Source organism: Aspergillus niger (genome assembly GCF_000002855.4).
Source record: "Aspergillus niger supercontig An15".
Classification (NCBI taxonomy): domain Eukaryota; kingdom Fungi; phylum Ascomycota; class Eurotiomycetes; order Eurotiales; family Aspergillaceae; genus Aspergillus; species Aspergillus niger.
Genome location: NT_166530.1, coordinates 776,130 through 799,357, shown reverse-complemented (window position 1 = coordinate 799,357; position 23,228 = coordinate 776,130). Strand labels below are relative to the sequence as shown.

The following is a 23,228-nucleotide window of genomic DNA, read 5'->3' as shown; positions in this document are numbered from 1 at the left end:
GTCTTGCTCCTTCTTTCCTGTGTCTATAATTTATTCGCTGATTACATAGTACTTGACTGGATGATATCTATACCCATGAGTGCCATGGGAATTGCGTCGCCCTTTATATAAAACCTACTATAAAACCTACTAAATAAAAGACCATTTATTATTTGATTGACTCATTCAACACCACTTCGTATGACTATGTATAGTATTCATGTATCGGACCCTCAGGTCACAGCTGTATGCAGTACGTACAAAACGTGTATGATACATCTTCCTCTCTTCGTATCATTAACAATGGATATCTGCTTCCCTCTCGCTATCCCCACCCTAAATAAGTCAAAATCTAGGGCAGCTCATCCGGCTTATTCACCCCCTTCAACATCTTCACATGTTTACTATTCAGTCCCTTCCGCTTCAGCCTCCACAAATTCGGATACTTATTCGACGAAGTCTTAAACCCAGACAACATAGCATCCTCATCCACATACGCACCAGCCAACCACCTCTCACCAGTACTAGTCTTGAACCCACGACGCGCGTGCGCCACACGGCGATTCTCGAAGACAACACATTCACCAGGGTTCAACTTCAGCTCGAACATATATCGTTCGTCCTCCAGCAGAGAAGCGAACTTAGCGAGAGCCTCATTCTTCTCGCGGAACTTGCGGGGCACAGGAGACTGCACCTTCCTGGGTGCCTGGAACGGAGGCGAATAATTGACGTGAACGAGACGGGATTTAGAGAAATTAGTTCCCTCCGTGACGCTGTTATCAAAGGTCTCTGTTTCGAAGACAGGCCAAGAATTCGTGTAGAAGTGGTCCGGGTGGTTGTAGTGGTAGGGGATGTGATGATGAAGGAGACGGGAGTAGTTTTTGTGGTCGTCCTGTTTCATGTCGTATGCTACGCGGAAGGTGTCGACGAAGAGGGATTCGCCTCCCTCGCAGGAGTTCTGGAGACAGTGCAGAAGCTGGTAGCCGGGTGGGTCGTTCATGTACATCAGGTCCATGTGGAAGCCGAGGAACTGGTCTGTGTAGGCGACGTTGGTGGCTTGGGGGATGCTGCGCACGTCCCAGGTGCGGCCGTAGAAGGTATCGCGGATGGGACCCATGCGGGTGGCGATCTTCTCGACCATTTCGCGCGAGTCTGGGATGTCTTTGATGAAGATGAGGCCGAGTTCGGCGAGGGTACGCATGGACCACGCGAAGGAGATGTCGTTGTTGATGAACTGGTCGTAGGTGATCCAGTGCTGCCAGTGTTGCATGCGGCTGTTGTCCCAATATGCTCGCCAGCGGTTTTTGCCCGCGGACTCCATTTCCACGGGGGAGATGATGGGGTGTCGGAGCTGGCGGAGATCGTATGTGGACTCGTGTGCGGATTCGGCGGGAGCGCCGCGGAAGTCGTTCTTCCATGTTACGTGCAGCTTTCCGTGCTTGATGGTAGGGTTCTCGGAGATGATGTCGGAGGATATGTCGCTCGTGCGGAAATTGCGTTGCTTGGAGTGAGGGTCCACGCAGGAAGAGCATTTGCAGGAGTCGCGAAGGATGATGTCTAGGATTTCAATGGGGCGTTTGCGACCTTCTTCGATGACTAGGCCTCCTTCTTTGCGTCTAATTGTGTATTTATCATCCTGATATTCCACTGTCCCGGCGCTCGTTGTCTGGGTCTTATCGTCGTGTTGATCACCTGCTTCCGGAGGTGAGGATTGATTGGACTGCGATGATGCAGGATCATTGCTTGCATCTGCTATTTCATGTGATGCACTCGGTTCGGCGGCCGCAATGCTGGCTGCGGAGGCAACACTGCTAGCTGTGGGAGCAGCATCACTTGATGTGGGAGCCACATTGTTGGAGGGAGGGATAGCATTAGCTGCTGAGCGACGAACGACAGAGGACGAATAGACACGACGGCTGAGAACGGAGGCCGGAGGGAATGAGGCCCGGGGAAGGCGGAAGGCGGTTCGCAACAGACGAGACATGGCGGATACTAGCAGCGAGGAGACCTGCTATGAAGAGCCTGAAGGTGCCCGCATCCAAGGACTCCAGGGTTGGGGGGTGAAGGAGAGCTGGGGAAGAAGTGGGACGCCAGGAGATCCCCCAGATAATAACTTATGATCCGATGCGACTTTGTTTGTACCGAGGTTTTTCAGATAGCACCTGATTGGGCACTGACTCGCCGCCGCTTTAAAGTACAGGCCAGGCAGTCAGGCAGTCAGGCAGAGACACCAGGCATCATCATCCACCAGGAGATATTCTTGCCATCCCTTGTGTTGCTTGTTCCAGACGGAACATAATTGCCCGCTGCCAAATTAACATCGCATAAATAGCAGTAGCATAGTAGATAAATCCAAGTGTGAGCAAAGTCAACAAAGTATCCACGGAACTAAATCCGGCAGTTTGAAGTCTCCGAAAGTCCGTCCGCAGGAAAAAAAAGAAAAGAACCAACAACAGACACACGTCATACCTCTAGAGCGTTAACATCATTTTTACCCTTTTTTTCTTTGCCCGTCGCCTTTCTACAAGGCCATAAGCGAAACAACCACTTACAACACACCACCACCACAGGGAAAACCACATCAATGACAACTTTCACATAACGTGCTATCACTTGCGACCATCAATCTTACTTCAAATACCTACATCTCTCTCGCATTAACCATCCACCGTCACATGCATGTCGGCCGGGGGAGAACACCTCAAGGATGAGGTACGCATCCACCTCAGATCCCCATGGACCATCCATCCATTCAACAATCCAGCCATGCACATCTCAGGCCCCTAGCACCATCTCTCAATTCTCAATCCAAATGCGCAAGCTAATCAACTCTACAACTATCCAGGGCACACGACGACAAGTCGTCCTAGCAGGCGGAATAGCCGGCCTCGTATCACGGTGCGCCCACTCCCATATCCCCTAAAACAATCCTCCAAACAACCACCTAATCCATCAATCTCATCCAGATTCTGCGTCGCCCCCCTCGACGTCGTCAAAATCCGCCTGCAGCTACAAATACATTCCCTGTCGGACCCCATCTCCCACCGCGATGTAACCGGTCCCATCTACAAGGGCACCCTCTCGACAATGCGAGACATCATTCGTCAAGAGGGTATAACAGGCCTCTGGAAAGGCAACATCCCCGCCGAACTAATGTACGTCTGCTACGGGGTGATCCAATTCAGCGCATACCGAACAACAACCCAAGCGCTAGCACAACTCGACACCTATCGTCTTCCACCATCCGCAGAGTCCTTCGTCGCGGGCGCCACAGCCGGAGGTCTCGCAACGGCATCTACATACCCACTGGATCTACTGAGGACGCGGTTCGCCGCGCAGGGCACGGACCGGGTGTACACGTCGCTGATGTCGTCGGTGAGGGATATTGCGCGGAATGAAGGGTATGCCGGGTTTTTTCGGGGGTGTAGTGCGGCGGTGGGACAGATTGTCCCGTATATGGGACTGTTCTTCGCGACGTATGAGGCGTTGAGGCCGCCGTTGGCGCAGTATCAGGATTTGCCGTTTGGATCGGGGGATGCGGCGGCCGGTGTGATTGCGAGTGTGTCGTCGAAGACGGTGATGTTTCCGTTGGATTTGATTCGGAAGAGGTTGCAGGTGCAGGGCCCGACGCGGCAGTTATATATTCATCGCAATATTCCTGAGTATCAGGGTGTGTTTAATACGATGAAATTGATCCTACGGACACAGGGTATCCGGGGACTTTATCGGGGCTTGACGGTCAGCTTGTTCAAGGCTGCTCCCGCGAGTGCGGTGACGATGTGGACCTATGAGACTTCTTTACGGCTTCTCCAGGATATGGAGGTAGCTACGAGCAAGGAGGATTGAGCTTACAGGATCCCGCGCACTCGCAACCACCTGATTGTGTATATTATCTGATAGAATACTAGACTTTTTCCTTTTCCACGTGGAATACACTCTCACGTCCTTTCAAAAGACCGATGAATTCGTGTGTTCATATTCTCCCGCAGCGCATGTATCGGTTCATTATTAGGTAAGAGCAGTGAAATCAAACAACGCTAGGGACGCATGAACAGAAGGAAGGGGGTTGTCACAAGCATAAAGGACGGGGCAGACACAATTTGACCGGCAAAGTGAGACAGACCAAGAAACGAAGTGACCAAAGCAGTACAAGCCATTAGGGCAGTGAAAGGTGTCAGTACTCACCCTCCTCACCCTCCGGCTCCAGACTGTCATTGGCAACTTCTTCATAGTCCTTCTCCAGCGCAGCCAGGTCCTCACGAGCTTCGGAGAACTCGCCTTCCTCCATACCCTCACCCACGTACCAGTGAACGAAGGCGCGCTTCGAGTACATGAGGTCGAATTTGTGGTCAAGACGGCCCCATGCTTCAGCAATGGAGGTCGTGTTTGAGAGCATGCTGACGGAGCGGTCGACCGGAGCCAGCTCAGTGTCGGGAACCCGAACGGGCTTCTGGTAATTGATACCCAACTTGAAGCCGGTGGGGCACCATTCAACGAGATTGAACGAGGCCTTGGCCTTGAGGGAGGCGATGGCCTGGGTGCAGTCACGGGGTACCACGTCACCGCGGTACAGCAGAGCCACTGCCATATACTTGCCCTTGCGAGGATCACAGACCACCATCTGATTGTTCGGCTCGAAACCTGCAGCCACCGTTAGCCATCTACCACCACCGATGCCTAGACGAAAGGGCCCAAAGAGAAGTACATACACTGGAAGGTGAGATCCTGCACCTTAAAGCTCTCGTGGGAGCTGCGGCTGCTCGAGACCACAGGTGCATACGAGATCAACGGATAGTGAATACGAGGGAATGGTACCAAGTTGGTCTGGAACTCAGTCAAGTCGACATTGAGGGCACCATCGAATCTGAGACTGGAGGTGATGGAGCTGACGACCTGTGCGATCAGGCGGTTGAGGTGCTCATAGCCGGGACGTGGGATGTCCAAGTTGCGGCGACAGATGTCGTAAACCGCCTCATTGTCCACCAAGAAGGTGCAGTCAGCATTCTCAATCGTGCTGTGGGTAGAGAGAACAGCGTTGTATGGCTCAACGACGGCGGTCGACACACGAGGGGAAGGGTACACCGCAAACTCGAGCTTCGACTTCTTTCCATAATCGGTGGAAAGACGCTCGAGCAGCAAGGCACCAAATCCGGAGCCGGTACCACCGCCGAAGGAGTGGAAAACCAAGAATCCCTGCAGGGAGTTGCAGTTATCTTGTGTGTGTAAGCTTACTTCCCGAAGAGTCAGGTTTCAGAGGATTGTGGTTAACCTACCGGAGACACGACGAATGCGGTCGGCAACTGCTTCGACAAGCTCCTTACCGATGGTGTAATGTCCACGGGCATCTGACAAGCATTAGCTTACATGTTCAGGCCCGACCAGAAGTAGTTCGTACAGTTGTTGGCGGCGTCTTCCTTTCCGCTAATCAACGTTTCAGGGTGGAAGAGTTGACGGTACTGGCCGGTGCGGATCTCATCGACGGGCTGCATCCATCAGTTTACCATATACATTCAATAAGCCATTTTGATTGGATAAAGTCGTACCGAAGGATCAAGATCCACGAAGATAGAGCGAGGGACATATTTGCCGCTGTGCGTTTCGGTGAAGAAGGTTTCGAACGAACCGCCAGAATTGATTGCGTCGTCAGCCTCAGGATTGAGCTGGCCATCTGCCTTGAGACCGTGTTCAAGGAGGTACCTGCGGTGATGGCCGCGGTCAGCATGAAATCACCTATGAAGGCATATATATCGGGGTACAATAAAAAGCGGTGAGGACGTACAGCTCCCAAGCACTGTTACCAAGCTGGATACCAGCCTGGCCGATGTGGATGTGGCAGACCTGATGGAACGAAATAGTTAGAATAAAGGGAAGTCAAGCTGGGATGAGGAAGTTGAATGAGTGCTGGTACGTGAGGTTGTGGGAATGGCTGTTTATGGATAAGGGGAGGGGGTGACGGTGCGGGGGTCCAAAGGTAAATACAACGGGGGGTATACTTCGCCTCGCATGTTGGAGAATGGATCCAATTATCGTCGTAAACAAACGCAAGGGATTCTCTCAGCAAAGTCTGGATAATGGTCAATAGTCTGGGATGACAAGCAGTAGACTGAACTCCCAGAGGATGATGGAAGAAGAAGAGAGGAAAGAGATGGAGGATGAGGGAGTTACTGGATCAATAGGAAGGAGGATGGAAAGAGAGAGCATCAGTTGTTCTTGCCGGTCCAATAAACAAGACAAGGCTCCTTCGACCAATCAGCGGCCCTTCTGCTTCCGACCGATCAGTCGATCAGCACGTGAACTTCACTTGGTCTCTCTCTCTTTCCCTCCCATAGAACCGGGTGCTAATGTTTTGGCGCCTCGATACACCAGAGAATCACGAAATTGTCCTCTATCAACTGCGGAGTTCTTTCCAAGCTATTACATCTCTTTCCTGTCATAGCGGGATCCTCCATACTCCACGTGCCCTCTGCCGTGGAATGCGGGGAAGCCGTCCTTGGGATTCGTGATGTGTGACAGCGGTTTGACCTGCACAGACCAGGGGTAGCTGCGATGCCCCTGCTGGCCTTACAATATTTAGCTGTATGGAGTACCCGGTAGATCTAATCAGAGGGGCGAGTAAGCACAATATGGAAATCTGATGGAAGAGATAGTTTGAAACTGTTTAGTGTCGATCTTCCCCGCACTCTGCCCCTACACCATGCCTACGCATCTATACCTACATGTTGTTTATTTTACATGGACTAACAAGAGCCGGAAAACAGGCAGACAGGCACGATGACTACTAGTCAACAATGACCTGACCACAAATTTTGGTTCGTATTTTAGCATTGTGGAACACTTGAACACCCGGCAGGTAGATGGGAACCAATGCGGCCAAGTCGTTGTGAGAACGGCAAACCGTTACCGATGGATGCCATACTACAGTTTACAGAGTAACCGAGATGGCCCTTGCGCTTCGATGATTCGAGCTTCGTAAGCATAATTCATAAGCTTCCATTTACGGTTATCATGGCCTTCCCATCTACCGTGCAGATGACCGCCGAGATCTTCAGTGGACATGGCGGGGCAAGACACGTCAACAACCGAGAGCGGACCTGCCAATGGAATTCGCGTGCTTAAAGGTATTATGTCGAGGGCTGATAACCCAATCGAGATCAGCTCTTTGAAAATGTGATGGGGTGAGTGGAAGTGGCAGATAATGGAGGATGGAGGCAAGCAGAAGCATAACGAAGTATGCGCATACAATTACCTAATGCACAAGCCTATCAGGATGGCGCTTTGTAATTCCGAATATCATGCTGGGGAGGTATAATTTTTCGGTAGGTTAGCCGCGTCCCTCTTTGTCACCTATCATAAGAGGCGGTCTCATTCATCCATCTAAGACTGAAGTGAAGGATTGGCTGCTTGGAAAAAACACTAGCGTGTAGAAATCAGGTTTTTGAGACGTCAAGACTCAGATGGTGTCTATGGTGGAATCCTCCAGGCTTAGCGCCATATACTAGTGTTAAAGCTATAGACTGCACTGACTCGCGCCTCACAAACCATAATATCCCTTTTAAGTTGGAACGGTAGCGGGATACAAATTACAACAATCTGCAGGGACAGTAACCGGGGGGTTGACGAACTGTATAGAGGCCGGGCAACAAGCATGGGCATTCTGCGTAGTGGGGGGCAAAATATTTCCGAGATGTGGTTCTCCGACGTAAGTGCTGACCCAGGAATCAATCCACGATGACTTTTGTGCAATACGTTGTGCACAGCTGGAGGACAGCCGGGAGTGCCTGAGGTGGCGTTTCTTGGCGGTGGCCACTTTTGCCCTTCCAGTCTTCCACATTTATTATTGTGTTCAAGACTTTCGGAGAATAATCGCTGGATGAGATAACATCATTTGGTCTGTTTTCCAGACTTGACATCTGTCTGGAAACCTCCCACCCCATCAAATCCGCGGATTGTGCATCTGCAAAGCGAGATGAATTTCCTACATAAATCCGAATAATCTCCCCTCTCCTCTCTGTAAGCTCGCTGCAGGACCAAATCCCGCGAAATGCCAAGCTGACCCCCCCTTCTCAGAGAACGCAGTCTCGCTGTGAGACACCAGACTAAGGCTGCAACGATGGAGGAGCTAACGCAGGTAGTTTGGGTTAGCATGAAGGGTACTCTGGGTCCCAGAGTTTTCTTTGGACCCGTTTGAAGTTTCTAACGTTAGATGACTCGGACCCACTGGGTGCCACTGGGCCAGAACCGATGCTGAGTGCACGCCCACTGGATACTTGGATCCATATCGATCGAGGTCTTGGATCGTCGAATGACCGCCACCCGCGGCCACCATTGTTTAAGGCGGATGGCTGAGATTATTCCCACGTAGAGGGTCTATCTAACACGGATATTACCGATTGTCCCCTGTAAAAAGGCATCATAGGATGGTGTCGATTAAATGGTGTGGAGGAAGACTTCATGTGTATAACCGAAGTCTGACTCGAGGATGGAATTGGTCTGGACTTTGCCAAACCTTCAGACTTCAGTCATTGAATCTCCAGTTGGTTAAATTGTCCCGTGCGATCGGCATCTCGCCCGCATCGATCTCCTCCTCCTTCTGCTCTGCTGCTGTCGAATTGTCGAACCAAGGTCCAGTCTCACTTGGTCCTGTACCTTTCTGTCCTTCTGTCTTTTCCTTTCTTTCTTTCTCTCTTTTCTTTTCACGGGCTCCCCACCTACACGCTGTCCTATTCTACTCATTACGCTTCCTTTTCTTCTTTCCTCCCTCTACTACTTGCTTCTGTGCATTTTTCCTTTTCCTCCATCTGCACAATCCTACTAGTGCCCGCTTATCTCCCGTTCCTTTTTGAGCCACCGGCCAGAGTCAATGCATCATTAGCTTTGCTGGTTTTCGGAAGGAATTCCCACCAGTGTAGGTCAGCCTTCGCCCTTGCTCGTGCGCTTTCTCGCTTGCACCAGACCCTCTTTTATCTTCCAGGTGTTTCCCTTCGTTTGTCTATACTTTTTTTTATTCTTCATTCTTCACTATGTGCTCGTGATTAAGCTTGTGCATGGCTTCTTCTTGATCGATTCCCGTCTAACGTACCCAGCATCTAGTCTGTTCCGGAGTAATTCGATCTATAATCCCACTGCTGGTTAGCCTGTAATCTAGCTCTTCGCTTTCGACTCCTGGCCTGGTGCCAACATGTCGACCTCTATGGGAGAGCATCTTTCTCCTGATCATCCGGAAGAGAAGAGCAAGCACAGATACGACGATGGCACTCCTGACTCTGACGAAGGAACCTACGTCTATGACAGTTCTAGTAATGGACACCACCTGAGGGTGGACACTTCTTACAATGACTTGGATAGGACCGCCCTGTGTTCTCCTGTCACTGCGAGAGAAGAATCTACGCGTCTAGAAGACGACCTGGCAGTTATGGAGGCTGAACGGATGGTTTCGCGCTCCACCCAAGAGGCAGAGTCGAAAAAGAGTGTTAACGGCGGCCGTACATCCACCTCCCGCTCTCGTTCACGTTCTCGCTCGCGCCCGAACGAACATGTCGACGAGTTTGATGAGGCCACTAATCCGCTGCATGAGAAAGCTGCAGTCTACAACCCACCCGAGAATCCCAATACCAACATTGCCAGATTCGTCAAGAAACTCCACGAATCTAGTTTCATCATCCGTTACCTTACCTACATCGTGCCCCTTGTGATCGTCCTATTAATTCCGTTGTTGGTTGGCGCGCTGGCATATCCTGATGCCAGTGTCGGAGGTGTCCGGTTGGTCTGGTTTTCTGTCTGGTTGGAAATTGTCTGGTTGACATTGTGGGCTGGAAGAGTGAGTACCCCTGATATCGTCACCCGTTTCCCATTGCCCTGTTGCTGATACGAGTCCTGGCAGATTGTTTCCAAGTTAATACCTATACCTGTGAATGCGCTCGCCAGTATCTTTACCAACAATGCAAAGAAATGGCGTGATCTTGCCAAGCAATTGGAACTGCATGCGACCCTTTTCTTCTGGTGGTTGGGTGTCGAAATTTCTTTCCTCCCTACGATGAAGAATCATCACGTGGACGGAAACCATACGACGCGCTCCTGGGAAAACACGCTCAACAAGATCATCATTTCCGTCTTCGTTTGGACGATCCTCAACCTGGTGGAGAAGTTCATTATTCAGCTGATCGCTATCAGCTTCCACACACGTACTTATGCCGATAGAATTGAGATCAACAAGTTCCAGATTGGCAGCTTGACCAAACTATACGAATTCTCGCGGAGGAAAATTACTGCCAAGGACAAGGAATTTGAGGAGCAAAAGCAGCCCGGCTCTAACAACGGCCTCAAGATCCCGTTCCACTACGCTGGTAAAGCGGGGCGTCTTGCTAAGGGTGCCTTCACCAAGGTTGGTGATGTTGCTGGTGCAGTTGCAGCGGACTTCACTGGTCGTACGGCTACCAACAGCAACCACCCTTACCAGGTTGTGCTGGCTTTGCTGCGAACCACGAGCGGTTGCCAGGTTTTGGCTCGGCGACTCTACCGGACTCTCGTGCGGGATGGCTTTGAGACCGTTTTCTCTGGCGATCTGAAGGAGGCGTTTGATAACAATGACGAAGCCGAAGCTGCCTTTACCATGTTCGACAAGGACATGAACGGAGATATTTCAATGGAGGAATTGGAGTCTGTGTGCGTGGAAATCGGACGCGAACGCAAAGCCATCACTGCGTCTTTGAAAGACCTTGACTCTGTTGTCGGAAGACTTGACAACGTACTGGAATTCTTCGTGATTGTCATTGCCCTGATCGTTTTCTTGACCCTGATTTCCACCTCGGCTGCCGGCGTACTCACGTCTGCAGGCTCCAGTATCCTTGCGTTGTCTTGGCTATTCTCTGCCACTGCACAGGAGTTCCTTCAGTCGGTCATTTTCGTCTTCATCAAGCACCCGTTTGATGTTGGTGACCGCGTAACAGTTTATGGTAACTCAGGTGATTCCGGCCTGGGTGATGACTACTTCGTCAAGCAGATTTCCCTCTTGTATACCGAGTTCAAGAAGATGCAGGGTCACGTTGTTCAAGCCCCGAACAGCTATCTGAACGGTCTCTTCATTCTCAACCAGCGCAGATCAGGTGCCCTGGCCGAGGCTGTTCCTATTGTCATCAAGTATGGCACGACACTCGAGCAAATTGATGGTCTTCGCCAACGGTTGTTGGAATTTGTCCGCAGCGAACGCCGCGAATTCCAGACTAACATCCTCACTGAGATGCGTGAGGTGACTGAAAACTTCTCAGTCACCCTCAATGTTGTCTTCTTCTACAAGTCCAACTGGCAAAATGAGGGCTTGCGTTTGCAACGTCGCAATAAGTTCATCTGCATGCTGATGCTTGCCTTGCAAGAGATTGGCATCGAAGGCCCACGCATGAACCTCCAGGGTGCCCGTGTCGACATTCCCTTCCATGTCGCCGGGTTCCCTTCGCATAACATGGGCGCTCCTCCCGGCAGCAGTGATGGCCGGCCTCCTCCCACCCCTGTGCACCAGCACGATTCGCTCCCCGAAAATATGGGCACTAGCAGCTCTGTCCGCCAGCATTCTATCCTTCGCAAGGGCGCGGACGCCGCCGCTGCCCGGGCCCGTGGTGACTCGATGCTCACGCGAAAGCATGTTGACTTCTCTCTGGGCATGCGCGACGTTTCTTCCGGCGACGTTATGGGTGATGTGTTTGAAGACCGCCGCACTCGTGTGGATGACGTTGTCCGGATGGCCAACCGTGAAACCGCGGAGCGTCGCATCCAGGAAGAAGAGGAAGAGCAAGCCGAGCGGCAGAGCCGTGCATCTACCTCTCACCGCCGAAGCCACTCCAACACCAGCGCCGCCCCGTCTGCGGCGCGCTCCGGTCGCCAGTCAATGGAATCCCAGGGTGGTCACAGTTTGTCCTCTGTCAGTCGCGGCCGATTCTTCCGTCATCGCAACAGCATCAGCAGCCGCGACCCAGCTGATCTGGAGCAAGGGCAATCCCATGGCCAGCAGTCGCCTCAGATCCGCGCCGTGTCGCCCGCTATGGACGAGAAATGATCTCATTTCAACAGTGCGGTGTTCATGCTGGAAATGACTGCCATTGTGCACTTGCTCGTCGTCTCTTTTACATACTGTTGAGTGATTTGTCCTGATCATATCAGCATAGCTATCTATAGATAATACCTTTCCGTACATACCAAACGGTGGCATTTGTGTTTCTATTTCTGCATCAATAACTGGACGGACAGCTGTCAGTACGTTGTCCCGGTTAGTTGGTCGAAATATTCAGTTGACTAGACTACTAATGTTGTTGTGTGGCTGGTATGCAAATCAGCACTGGCCGGTGTCAGATTTTTGTTTCTCTGTGGCATAGTATTCGATCGATATATAGATTCAATAATGATATGCACTACTTAGCCAAAATTGTTTAGTAGTTCTAGTCCTAAGCGCACTGTCATAATACTACTACGAGCCCTTCTATCCTTCAAAACTGACTGCCAGAACAACCACCACCAACCAACCAACCGAATTATAACACCTACGACAACAGTAAAACAACCCAGTTTTAGTAGTACATAGTAAACAACAACAACAACAACAACAACAACAACAACAACAACAACAACAACAACAACAACAACGGGTCTAATTATCATTAGTGAGGGGAGCTATCCAAGCTAAACTAATTACCACTCACTAAGCAATTCATACAATCTACTCCCAAATACACTAACTCGTAACATGTTCTCTTTTCCCACATTCTCTCGCTTGTTCTCAATGGAGTGTGTGGGTGGGCTTGTGGTTCTCCATTAATTCTGGAGGTACGTTCAGTAATAATTATTTGGAGTTTCTCGCTGAGATTGTGTATCGAAGAGGCAAGATGGTAGCGCATGTGTTCAGTATGTAAGGAGTCGGTGGGTAGTTGGATGGGTGTTTTGAGTGCATGTTGGAAGAGTCTCTTTGGAAGGGAGGGGTTAGAGTGAACTAGTACTCCGTTCTCCGCTATGTGGATCAGACAAAGATCAATTAGAACGGGGGAAGCAAATTAGCCAAATCACGTTTTACAACGGGTCGAAAGGAGTATATAAGATGAAACAGGATTAATGCAAATATTTTTGTACATTTGGACTGGTATGTCTACTAGTGCAAAACAGTTAGATGGACTCTGTTTTTTTTTCTTGAGAAACTGGTACGTATAGGTACACACACAATTTTGCTCTCAGAAGAGGAAAATTTCAGAACAAAGGAAATGGGATATACGCATGGATGATGAGCAAGTGGAACAATGAATAAAAACATGAAAGTGAGAACGGGAAATCGACAAAAGAGTGGAACTCAGACAGCCTGGTTGAGACGACAAACACTCCCAAACACCCGCTAGCCTTGAAACGCGCGTGGAAAATAAAGCAATATGATCGGCAGTAAAAGAAGAGGAATGTATTTTAACAGGTGCAAAAAGAACAATATGTCGTAAGCATGCAGTGATATAAGTCATATAGTCGCACACAATAGCGGACCGTACGTGGACATCTGTCCAACGCATGTCTCACTGAATTGCAGTTCCGCAAGGTCTATCTTGAAAGTAAGATAGTGTCGGTTCTTTATGTGTCGGGTTGAGAATGGGCAGAACCCAAGTACGGATGGGGCGATGGTGTATGCAATGGTCGAGGCGTGGCATCGGCATCCAGATATCGGTCATTGTCGGCTTCTGCACCATATTTCGCAGCTGAATCGTCCCCAGTAGTCTTGAAGTAAGGGGTCGCCGGGTCGTCTCCTGAGGGCTCAGACTCTCCATCTCTCGTAAAAACAATAGGTGGTGTAATATGTCCAAGTTTGGGTGTTTCGACGCTGTCTTCCATAGCCTGTGCACCCGAAGCAGTTTCTGCCGAGTACGGTGACGGTGACCGATCTGAAAAGATTGCTGGTATGTCCATTTTCGACCCTAGCTCCACGATGGGCGAATGCTTAGGGCTGTATCCTTCAACGGACCCCACAATCGCCTCCTCGGGAATTGAAAGGTTCTCGAGGCGGCTCTCCAGACTTGGACTCTGCGGAGAGCGAGTGCCAGTACGTTCCTCGCTGTAGTCACTGGCGCCACCGGAACCTCCACTGCTCCGTCGCTCCAAAGACTCCCTCTCTCTCTTGAGAAGCTCCTCACTTCCACTGACAACGCTGCCCCTGCTATTGGTTCTCATCATCTCTATTCCTAGCTTAGAGCCAGGACGACGAGATCTTTGTTGGGGGCTGCTTGATCGTGTTTGAGAATTACCGAGCTCTTCATCTTCATCATCGCCAGACTCGGCACACTCGTAGCGCTTGCGTTCCAGCGATTCTCTCTTCGCCCGAATCGCTTCAGTGGATCGCTGTTTGCGAGGTGTAATGTTTCCAGAAGGATGCACGGTGGGTGGTGCTGAAGAGGCGTGAAGTAGGCTTGGGAAAGGCACTGTATCCGAGCCAGATGTGAAACTGCCATCCGTCGTTTCTTGTACTCGAATTACATCTTCAGAAATCCCGAGGCCACCTTGATCCTGTTCCGATTCTTCATTGTGATGACTCACGATGACAGGGCCGTCATCGGGTTTGATTGACTCCATATCGCCAAAGTAACTGCTGACGATGGAGTCCTCTCGACTGGATCCTCTGTAAGAGCTAGGAGGTACATGTGCGAACCCCGACGAGGCTGTTGAACTTGGGCTATGCTCGGCTTGCACGAAAGCCTGGCGCATCGTAGAAGGCGGGACACTCATTGACTGGGAAGGGTTGTAGTCCTTTGGAGGCGGCTTCCACTGACAGAACTTACACAGTGCTTCCGTGAATTTTGTTAGGGTTGGAGGCTTCTCGATGAGCGCGTCAAAATGGTGGGTTTCTGGCAGATCCTTAAGGTAGCCTGTAACCGCAATGATTGGAGTATGCCGATTCGCACTACGTGTTTCCCGCACCATACGCGCGACATCAGCGCCGGTTACCTGGGGTAGTTTAAACTCCGTCATGATAATGTCAAACTGCACCTCGCTGAGAGCGTAACGCATAGCTTCGTTACCGTTGACGGCCGTAATGGTACGACAGCGCAGTTTCTCAAAGAGGCGTTCCATCACTATGCGAGAAACAGGATGATCTTCACAGATGAGCACGTCCAAAGGCCGGAAAAATGGCCCATCGGGGAAATTGATCTGTGACATGCGCCTCGAGCTTTGGCGGCGGCGCTGTACTTTAAGCAAAGCTTTCGTACGCGGATCCTCATTGTCTGACGAGGAGGGCGAAATATCGAATAATTGGCTGCGGCGTTTGTAGTGGCCCACGGCGTATGTTTCCTTGGCTAGGGATGATGAGAGGTCCCCGTCCTGGGAGCCGATGGTCTGTGATCTTGCTCGTGAGGCAGGAGCACTGCCGTGGCGCTGTCCAGAAGGTGTCTTGTCAGGCGAGTGAGCCGTGGCCCGAGGGGGTTTTATAGGAGACGATGAGGCGGAACCGTGCTTAAGACTCGCCATCCGGCTTGGGTCGACACTTGCGGGCTGAGAGCTTCCGGCGGACTGCGAGTTATTAGAAGATGACCCGGACGTTTTTCTGCGCTCGTGATTTTGACCGGTGCTAAATTGAACAAGAAGCGGAGACGAGGGTTGAGAAGGACGACTGGGAGACGAATTCGCCTGGCTCATGCTTGAAGGGGACGCAGGTCGGTTGTTGCCTTTGGTTTGAGACAATGTCCGCTGTAGGGACATCGGTAACGGGCTTCCCTCCAAAGTGGGTGGTGCAGGCTGAGTGGGGGCTTGATCCTGGCCGCCTTGCGCATGTGCTTGTTGCTGAGAGCCCGTAGGAGGAACGTGACGTTGCTGTGCTTGCATTGCCTCCTGGCGTAGTTTCTGAATCACGTCCTTGTTGGCTTTCTCTAGCATAGGGAGATTCTTGAAGGCGAAGTTGCCAAAATCGTCGGCCATTGTAGGCTCGCTCAGCCTCCTGCTACGTGACTCACGCACATGAGGTGGAATATGTAGAGGCATCAACGGTCGCTTCATCGAATTAACATGAGAGCGGACTTTGAACAAGGCATCATGAGGCCGATCTTGAGGGTATGCGCCAGTGGTTAACGGCGGTTGAGGGGGGCTTGCATCTTCCAGTTCTTCAGCAAAGGCCTGAAGCGTGGCGCCACGAGCGTCGAAGTATTCGGTATCTTCGGGGTTCTCAATGTTGGGTACAAACTGCGCTTTGTCCTCCAGTAAGGTATCCCAGTTGATATCAGAAAACCAAGGGTGGCTCCGGATCTCTGCTCCACCATTTGGGTATTTCTCATCCACATTAGCCCCTATCCGTTCACGAGGATTCATAGTCATGAGCCTGTTCACAAGATCAATAGCTTCGGGGGATGCGAATTCCTCGGCTTCGTCCGGCCAGTTGATCCTCCGGTGAAGGATATTGTCGAAAACCTCATCTGGAGTCCCAGCATTGAATGGCGGATAGCCGAAGAGGAACTCAAACATGATGCAGCCCAGGGACCACCAATCACTCATTTCATCCTGACCAACACCGTTGATAGTTTCCGGAGCCAGATAATCTGGCGTACCCACAAACCGCCTGTTATGGTCCTCGGGGTCAAACAGCGCCATTAGGGGAGGCATCATTGACTGTTGCGGAGGAGTGCTGTAGGAGAAGGAATTGCTCATCGTGGGTTGAAGCGGGTACAAGTGAGGAGACTCACCCGCCTCGCTCTGGCTTTCCTCTTCAGGTAGATGGTGTTGATGTTGGTGTTGGCCCGAGGAAGGGACGGGCACAGGCATGGTGCCGGAAGCTTCACCACCCTCGTTGATAGACAAAGTGCGGAACATGGCATTCAGACTCTCGCTGGCGCCGCTATCGCTACGGTAGCCGGACGCTCGACGTGAAGTCTGCCGACTGAGACCGCCACCTTGGTTGAGGCTGAAGTAAGAAGGTTGGGGAATGCTACTAGCAACATCTGGCGTGATCAACGGAGTGGATCCCGGGGATCCGCTGCCTTGGAAATCGAAAGAGGCTGATCTGGAAGATGTGATTGAAGTTGCTCGAGGAAACGAGCCCTGTTTCAGAAGATCGGGTGCCGGCTCATTGTTCATACTCTTGAGGACGCGTTTTTGACGCCCAACAAGGCCCATGCGTGACAGTCCGAAATCAGTCAGCTTGAGATGACCCGTCTGATCGATAAGAAGATTGTCTGGTTTGAGATCACGGTGGACGATACCCCTACCATGGAGGTGTTCGACCCCAAGGACTACTTCCGCAATGTACTTTTTCGCCCAGTCCTCGGGCAGTCCACCAAGAACCTTGACAAGCGAAGCACAATCGCCGCCGTTGAGATATTCCATTACCAGGTAAAGGTAGTCCTTGCTGGAAAATGTCCAGTAGAGCTTAGCAACAAAATCGCTTTCGCCTTGCCACATCATGATTGCACGCTCCGCCTTGACATTGGTGACCTGATTCTTCGCAACCATATCCGCCTTTTTCAATACCTTGATCGCAAAGTATTCCCCAGTTACTTTCTTTTTGGCCAAGTAAACACTTCCAAAGGCACCTTTACTGATTGGCTTGATGATCTCAAAGTCCTTGATCGACGGCGGTGCTGGTCTCGGCTGCGGCTGGCTGGCGGAAGATAGATGAGGTGAAACGGGCGGCTTTACGATATCGGAAGACGTTGCGGACGATTGACGGCGATGATGAGGGTAGTGAATTTGTGCCAGCTCGATCGCATTTGCAGAGGGAGATACTATAGGTGACGGTAGACTATCGGCGCCGCTCGAAAGACGAGCCCGGGGCATTCGTAATGGTGAATGTGGCCCCGATATCCTGGCTGGAGAATGTTGTCTGCGAGGTGAGCTAGAAAGACCGGGAAGGACCAGACTCCTTCGCTTCCTGTCCATACTGCGGTCGGACGAGGGAGAGTCGGTTCGCACGGCACCGGGAAAAGCAGAAGAAGGAGCGCTGCTGTCACTGTAATCGCCGGCATCCAAATCTATCAAAGAGAGACCCCGTCTGGATGGCTGCGATGTCCCTAAAACGCCGGCTATACTCTTGTGTGATCGGGGTGTGGGACATTCCATTGGGCTGTTCGACCCGGTCGACACAGCGACTGAGGCTTTGCCTTCGGAGGAGTGGCTGGACTGGAATCGGTCGGGCGAATTGCGCATGGACATCGTTAAAGCGGACATTGTAGGCGGTGCTGCAGATTCGCGCTTCCCTCGTATTATCGGGCTACTTGTGGTCACGGCGGGTTCGGTGTCTTGGGGGGCGTCATCGTCTGAGGCACTCGAATCACTGAGCTGACCGGCCGCAATTCGCTCGGCTTTGGTGAGAGCTGCGGTGATGCACTCCTCTACCAGAATCGTGTATTCGATGCGAATCCGCTCAGCATACTCCACAATTCTTCTATGGCGGATAACCGCATCAACTTTTGCCTTGGCGACTTGTTCGGTATCGTTGCATAGGGCCGCGAGTCCTTGCTCCTGCTCTAGTGTATTAGAGCTGGGTGATTGCCACTGGAGAACCTGCGAGATACGGGATTCGGACTGCGGTGACAATGTCCGAAAATCATCACTGTTGTCCGCGCGAGATTCCTTGATCATAGGCATGTTGATTTCTAGGGCAGTGTCACAAAGGTCAAGGATCAACTCAACGACGCGAGCTAACGGACGCCGCACTGCGAATGATCGAGCGCGAGTATGCCCGATTCCTGAGGCCGAATGATCTCTGGACCGAGGTGGCGTGCCAGGAGCGGAATTAGCACTAGAGACTGATCCTGACGACGGTGCGGAGGCCACTGGAGATGGCCCAATAGGTAGGCCTTTGTACTCGGGCTGGGGTGTTGGCGGGGGATTGCTCTCTCCGAGTACCAACGGCCTGCTTTGTCTGGCCTCTAGAGCATCTAGCACCTTGACGATGGCATGACGGTGCTCGTTGAGATTCTCCTGGGCTATTTGAACATCCATCTCGGCCCGATGCTCCTGTAGACAGAGGTCCGAATGTTTCTCGAACCACCATGGTGTGATCTGTCGCTCACAGATACGACACAACACCGGATTCGGAGCTGGATGCTTTGAAGGATCAGGCTCACTAGCAGCAGCCTCAGCCAGAGTGGTCAAGTAATTTGCCAACACTTCCGCTCCGACGCCTAAGGATTCTACTAGCAAAGGCGGAAGGTCGATGGTGACTTCTCTCGGTTCCGTAAACGGTCGCAACATCCACATGGTCTGCCAATGTAGAAAAGAATGGTCAGTTTATATCACGTATACCGAGCATCGACAATTGCGGTGACCTACATGTCCAACTCCATCGGCTGTCCGATCAAACACCATGATACCTTGTCCTTCCAGATGAAGGAGGTCATGATGGCGGTCCTCCTCTGCAGGGGCTTGTGCTTCTTCTGCAATGTCGGTCGTTTCAGTAGATTCATGCTCTGGCTCCGCAGGTCGTGGCTCTGGCGAGTACTTCAAGACCGAATCGGGGCCCATATGAACTGCAAACCGAATAAACCGACTGCGGGAGTCATCCTCCTTCATGCTCTCTATGGCATCGTGAAAGACATTCTGGTTACCGACCACGATCTCTGATATCATCCGCCCCTCTATTGATACTGGTGACGTGCCGACGACCTGTTTCCATGACGGACTGACCCATTTGACGCGACCATCGAGATCCAAATCAACAATGACGTTCAAGGTTTGTTCCGCCGCCTCTTTGAGATCTTCACGTTCCTGTCGCATGTGATCGACGCTGGGGGAGCGAGTAGGAGAGAATCTCGGATCGATACTCCGAGCTTCCTGCCGTAGGGCAGTCACGGCCGGAGGAGCGAGGTACTGAGCATCATCTGTGCCATTGCCCGCCATGCTGGACAGGCGGAGCCGACAGGAATACCGAAGACTACCCCGAGGGGAGGACGAGGGAAGGTCGAATGACTGAGAGGCGTGGGGTGTGAGATCAAGCGAGAGAGATTATCACAATGAGCAGCTTCCAAGCAGGACCGTCTGCCAGGCAGAGCGGGTGCCCTTTGATTGTTGGTTATGAATGCATCCGCAGTATTAATTGGCCATGGCTGGATAGCGGGGGACGGTGATAACGAGACAGCAAACAACCCTATCGCAACAGACAGACGGGGAAGTGCACTATTTGTTTTTCCGGTGATAGAGAGAGAACGAAGTATTTCTTTTCTTCTGTAGATAAAGAAAGAAAAAAAAAAGTTGAGGAGGATCTCGTGATCACGTAAGGACAGAGGAGGAAAGCGAAACGAAGAGGGAAAAGCGGCTATGCGGGGGAATGGCGCGACGGAGCGTCAACGCGAAGCCAGGGTGACGATTTGACCAAGTCAACCCCCGAACGAGGTCGACTAGAAGCAGGGAATAGTCGGGGTTGGTGAAACCAGACAGCTCTGGAGCAATAGCGACATAGAATAAACAGAGCAGCGGGAGGGGGAGAGAGCCAACAGGGAGGGAAATGGAGAGACGAACAAGAATTAAGGGCGAAAAATAGATGGGAAAAGGCACAGAGTGAGTGAGTGGGAAGACAGCAGCCAGCCAGCCAGCAAGCAACCTCAGGAATGGCAGCGTCAGTCCGTCGTACTATTCTTGTATTCCTGTATGGAGGGAAGAACGTGAGAAACGGCAAGTTTACCAGTCTTTACCCGTTTGGTACCCACACAGCCAAATCACACGGCGCCAACGGTGGCTGCGGATCTGTGCGGTACCGTATGGTATGGTAAATTTGGCGGGAAAAGCAGCAGCGCAAGACTTTCGATCAACGATTGACTTTCAAAGCCAAACCACTTTCTCAAGAAAGTCTTCGGTTGAATGGACACAATCTAAATGGGGTTTTAGGTTTCCCGCCTGAAACCATCGTAGCTCCAAATGGCAGGGGAGGTTGTTGGTCGTCTGGTTCTGACTGCCGATGGAGAGACAGTCAGAAGCCGTTCCAACCGGAAAATAATACTTTGTAGTTACTACGGAGTAGATAACATGATTCGCATTGAGAATTATTGCCGTCTACTCTTTGTATTATAGAAATACACTGCGACTGAAGTTACTCTCTCTCTCATACCGGCAGATGCAATTAATGTCTCTTAGTTCTCTCTCGTCTCTTCTTCTCCCCCCTCCTCTCACCTCACCTTCCCTTCTGACACACGGTGCATCTAGTCTTAAAGTCTTTCCGTCCGGCTTTTCTTACCGCTGGCTAAGGAGTGGTGGCTCCATCTGCAAGGTGCATTAGGGTATGGATCACAATCCACTAGACCTCTCAGAGGAGCCGCGGTGGATGCCCGGACACACCCGTGGTATAGGCATCTAGTCACTAGCTACATCCACTTAACTGTACCTAGCTGCACAGTTATCTAGGCGCTGCTTCAACTTGCGCCAGAACCGCCCATCATCTGCTGGTATTATGGTCGACATTATCCGACGGACAGCTTCCATACGTCTGTTATTCGCTGGCTATCCCCCAGCTCCCTCTTTCACTCTAGCAACGGGGCAGTGATTAATCCTAGTCGGAGGCTGCACACACTCTCTCCCCTCAATTAACAAATTAAATTCTTGGAGAGATATTGAACAATCCCAGCACACGGCTCGTTCCTCAGAATGCTCTGCTCTCTCATTTGTTGTGGCCTGACGATTATCGGTCGCCATTAACATCATTGCCGTCATCATCACCCAGGAACCATCAGTGGCCCCCCCTCCATTCAGAGACAACGCAGCATGCAGACCTCGTACTTTCCCGTGGGTTAGATAGCGGAATTGCTTTTCTTCTTTTCTTTCGGTCTCGATCCCTTCTGGAGGGAGGTCATTCCGAACCACACACGACAGTATCCGCAGCCACGAAGCGCCACTCCAGACCCCCGTCTCAACGGTCGGGCCATTTCCATTTGGCGCATCTCTTCGATGGGTTTCTATTCTCGAAATTCTCGTACAACCGACAAGACCCTCCTCGCTCCCTAACTCGCAGCCATCGCAATCTAGACAACCCTGTAGACCGGACTGGTGCGAAGTTTTGGACCCCCGAAAAGGATCCCTACAAGTGAATGCGACCGACGGCGTACGTGTGTTGCCTGCAATGTCCCATTTGCGCCAATAAATTCAGAGGGTCGACCGACTACACCAGAACGTCACCGCCCGGCCGAAAGTAATGAACCATAATGGTTATTAATGGCAAAGAGCAAGAGTCTCCCATCTGCGTCCGCTGTACCATGGATCAAGCTCCCCCAGACCCAGCGGATAAGCTGCTCACTTGACTCCCCTTCGCCCCCCCATGAGATACATCATTCGATCCGGGACAGGGACGCTAGAAGCCCGGATTCATCTCAAAGAGTGGTGCGTCTGGTGCTAAACTGACTGGGGTTCCGCTGGTAAGCGAGGCAGGCTGTCTGCATGTCTGCAGTTACACACAGTCCGGGCTGCGGTCGGCCATTGGCCCGTGACAGATCATAGTCTCAGCCCTGGATTCCGAGCATTCGCTCGACTCAGTTGCGGAATCCACTAGATACCGTCTTAGCAGTATCGGTTTGTTACCCCTTCTGCGGTTGTGTGGAGATTGACCGGTAGCAGTCAGATCGGTACTGAGGTAGTATTGTTTCTACTCACGTCACTCCTATTATGACCCGAAAATGGTAAAACCAGGATCGTTCGTCATCAGGACTACTTCCACGTACTCCCCGATGGAGGATGACACCAATCGGTATATGATAGAAGCTGAGGTGGATGTTTCTGCGGGGTAATCCAGGTGGGGAGGTTCCAAAGCTGATTGACGGCGTGGCTGGAGACCAAAAGCCATCCATGACCGCAAACGATCCCTCCCCCTTCTTTTCTTTTTCAGTCCGCCTTTGGCTTTCCTGCTGCACCTATCAGACCAGTAACGTCCTTTGGCTCTGCTTGATGGCTACGCAATAATATCATGATGATGACAATGATGCGCTGGCTGGCGATCCACCCCGTTTCATCTCCAATGCCTCAAAATCTCAAAAATGGCGCCCTGAGGACCCCCCAACCCCTGGACATCGCTACAAGCCAATGACGACCATATATCCCTGGTCGTATTCTCGAATGATTCTATCGCCGTCAGCCAAACATCCAAATCCCATGGGTCCCAGTCTCTTCCAACCCTCAACTGTGAGGATCAACCGTCTGCAGGTGGCGTAGGCACGTCCGGCCTCCGTACATGAAATTCGATGGGAGTTCCTGCACCTCCCACATCCGAGACTGCATTCCACTGTCAATCCTTACCGAAGGGGCCAAGGAGAATGAAAGCAAAGGTGGAACAA

The 23,228-nt window shown here is 51.5% G+C and overlaps 10 protein-coding genes across 10 annotated transcripts; 3 read left to right on the top strand and 7 right to left on the bottom strand.

The window, feature by feature from the left end:
- Positions 1-331: 331 nt before the first annotated feature.
- An15g03210 (uncharacterized protein) lies at positions 332-1,963 on the bottom strand (the record flags this gene model as incomplete). The annotated part of the gene is made up of 1 exon (XM_001396822.3): positions 332-1,963. The coding sequence occupies one exon, from the start codon at positions 1,961-1,963 to the stop codon at positions 332-334; it is 1,632 nt and encodes a 543-aa protein (XP_001396859.1).
- A 695-nt stretch (positions 1,964-2,658) lies between these two features.
- On the top strand, positions 2,659-3,825 carry An15g03200 (uncharacterized protein; the record flags this gene model as incomplete). Its single annotated transcript, XM_001396821.1, has 3 exons — positions 2,659-2,691; positions 2,825-2,877; positions 2,946-3,825. The coding sequence occupies 3 exons, from the start codon at positions 2,659-2,661 to the stop codon at positions 3,823-3,825; spliced, it is 966 nt and encodes a 321-aa protein (XP_001396858.1).
- Positions 3,826-4,153: 328 nt separating this feature from the next.
- Positions 4,154-5,984, bottom strand: An15g03190 (uncharacterized protein; the record flags this gene model as incomplete). Its single annotated transcript, XM_001396820.3, has 7 exons — positions 4,154-4,620; positions 4,689-5,192; positions 5,253-5,324; positions 5,375-5,462; positions 5,523-5,676; positions 5,759-5,817; positions 5,973-5,984. 7 exons carry the CDS (start codon positions 5,982-5,984, stop codon positions 4,154-4,156), a joined length of 1,356 nt encoding a protein of 451 aa, XP_001396857.1.
- A 333-nt stretch (positions 5,985-6,317) lies between these two features.
- An15g03180 (hypothetical protein) lies at positions 6,318-7,217 on the bottom strand (the record flags this gene model as incomplete). The annotated part of the gene is made up of 3 exons (XM_059744582.1): positions 6,318-6,531; positions 6,914-7,112; positions 7,205-7,217. The coding sequence occupies 3 exons, from the start codon at positions 7,215-7,217 to the stop codon at positions 6,318-6,320; spliced, it is 426 nt and encodes a 141-aa protein (XP_059602505.1).
- A 314-nt stretch (positions 7,218-7,531) lies between these two features.
- On the bottom strand, positions 7,532-8,305 carry An15g03170 (hypothetical protein; the record flags this gene model as incomplete). Its single annotated transcript, XM_059744581.1, has 4 exons — positions 7,532-7,793; positions 7,883-7,954; positions 8,034-8,081; positions 8,178-8,305. The coding sequence occupies 4 exons, from the start codon at positions 8,303-8,305 to the stop codon at positions 7,532-7,534; spliced, it is 510 nt and encodes a 169-aa protein (XP_059602504.1).
- Positions 8,306-8,494: 189 nt separating this feature from the next.
- Positions 8,495-8,777, bottom strand: An15g03160 (hypothetical protein; the record flags this gene model as incomplete). The annotated part of the gene is made up of 2 exons (XM_059744580.1): positions 8,495-8,687; positions 8,716-8,777. 2 exons carry the CDS (start codon positions 8,775-8,777, stop codon positions 8,495-8,497), a joined length of 255 nt encoding a protein of 84 aa, XP_059602503.1.
- A 380-nt stretch (positions 8,778-9,157) lies between these two features.
- On the top strand, positions 9,158-12,025 carry An15g03150 (uncharacterized protein; the record flags this gene model as incomplete). Its single annotated transcript, XM_001396816.3, has 2 exons — positions 9,158-9,796; positions 9,860-12,025. The coding sequence occupies 2 exons, from the start codon at positions 9,158-9,160 to the stop codon at positions 12,023-12,025; spliced, it is 2,805 nt and encodes a 934-aa protein (XP_001396853.1).
- Positions 12,026-13,569: 1,544 nt separating this feature from the next.
- Positions 13,570-19,815, bottom strand: An15g03140 (uncharacterized protein; the record flags this gene model as incomplete). The annotated part of the gene is made up of 2 exons (XM_001396815.3): positions 13,570-19,179; positions 19,249-19,815. 2 exons carry the CDS (start codon positions 19,813-19,815, stop codon positions 13,570-13,572), a joined length of 6,177 nt encoding a protein of 2,058 aa, XP_001396852.1.
- A 113-nt stretch (positions 19,816-19,928) lies between these two features.
- On the top strand, positions 19,929-21,312 carry An15g03130 (hypothetical protein; the record flags this gene model as incomplete). Its single annotated transcript, XM_059744579.1, has 4 exons — positions 19,929-20,038; positions 20,199-20,274; positions 20,493-20,675; positions 21,157-21,312. The coding sequence occupies 4 exons, from the start codon at positions 19,929-19,931 to the stop codon at positions 21,310-21,312; spliced, it is 525 nt and encodes a 174-aa protein (XP_059602502.1).
- Positions 21,313-21,408: 96 nt separating this feature from the next.
- On the bottom strand, positions 21,409-23,172 carry An15g03120 (hypothetical protein; the record flags this gene model as incomplete). The annotated part of the gene is made up of 8 exons (XM_059744578.1): positions 21,409-21,468; positions 21,538-22,019; positions 22,103-22,207; positions 22,357-22,543; positions 22,620-22,723; positions 22,809-22,916; positions 23,036-23,117; positions 23,152-23,172. The coding sequence occupies 8 exons, from the start codon at positions 23,170-23,172 to the stop codon at positions 21,409-21,411; spliced, it is 1,149 nt and encodes a 382-aa protein (XP_059602501.1).
- Positions 23,173-23,228: the final 56 nt, after the last annotated feature.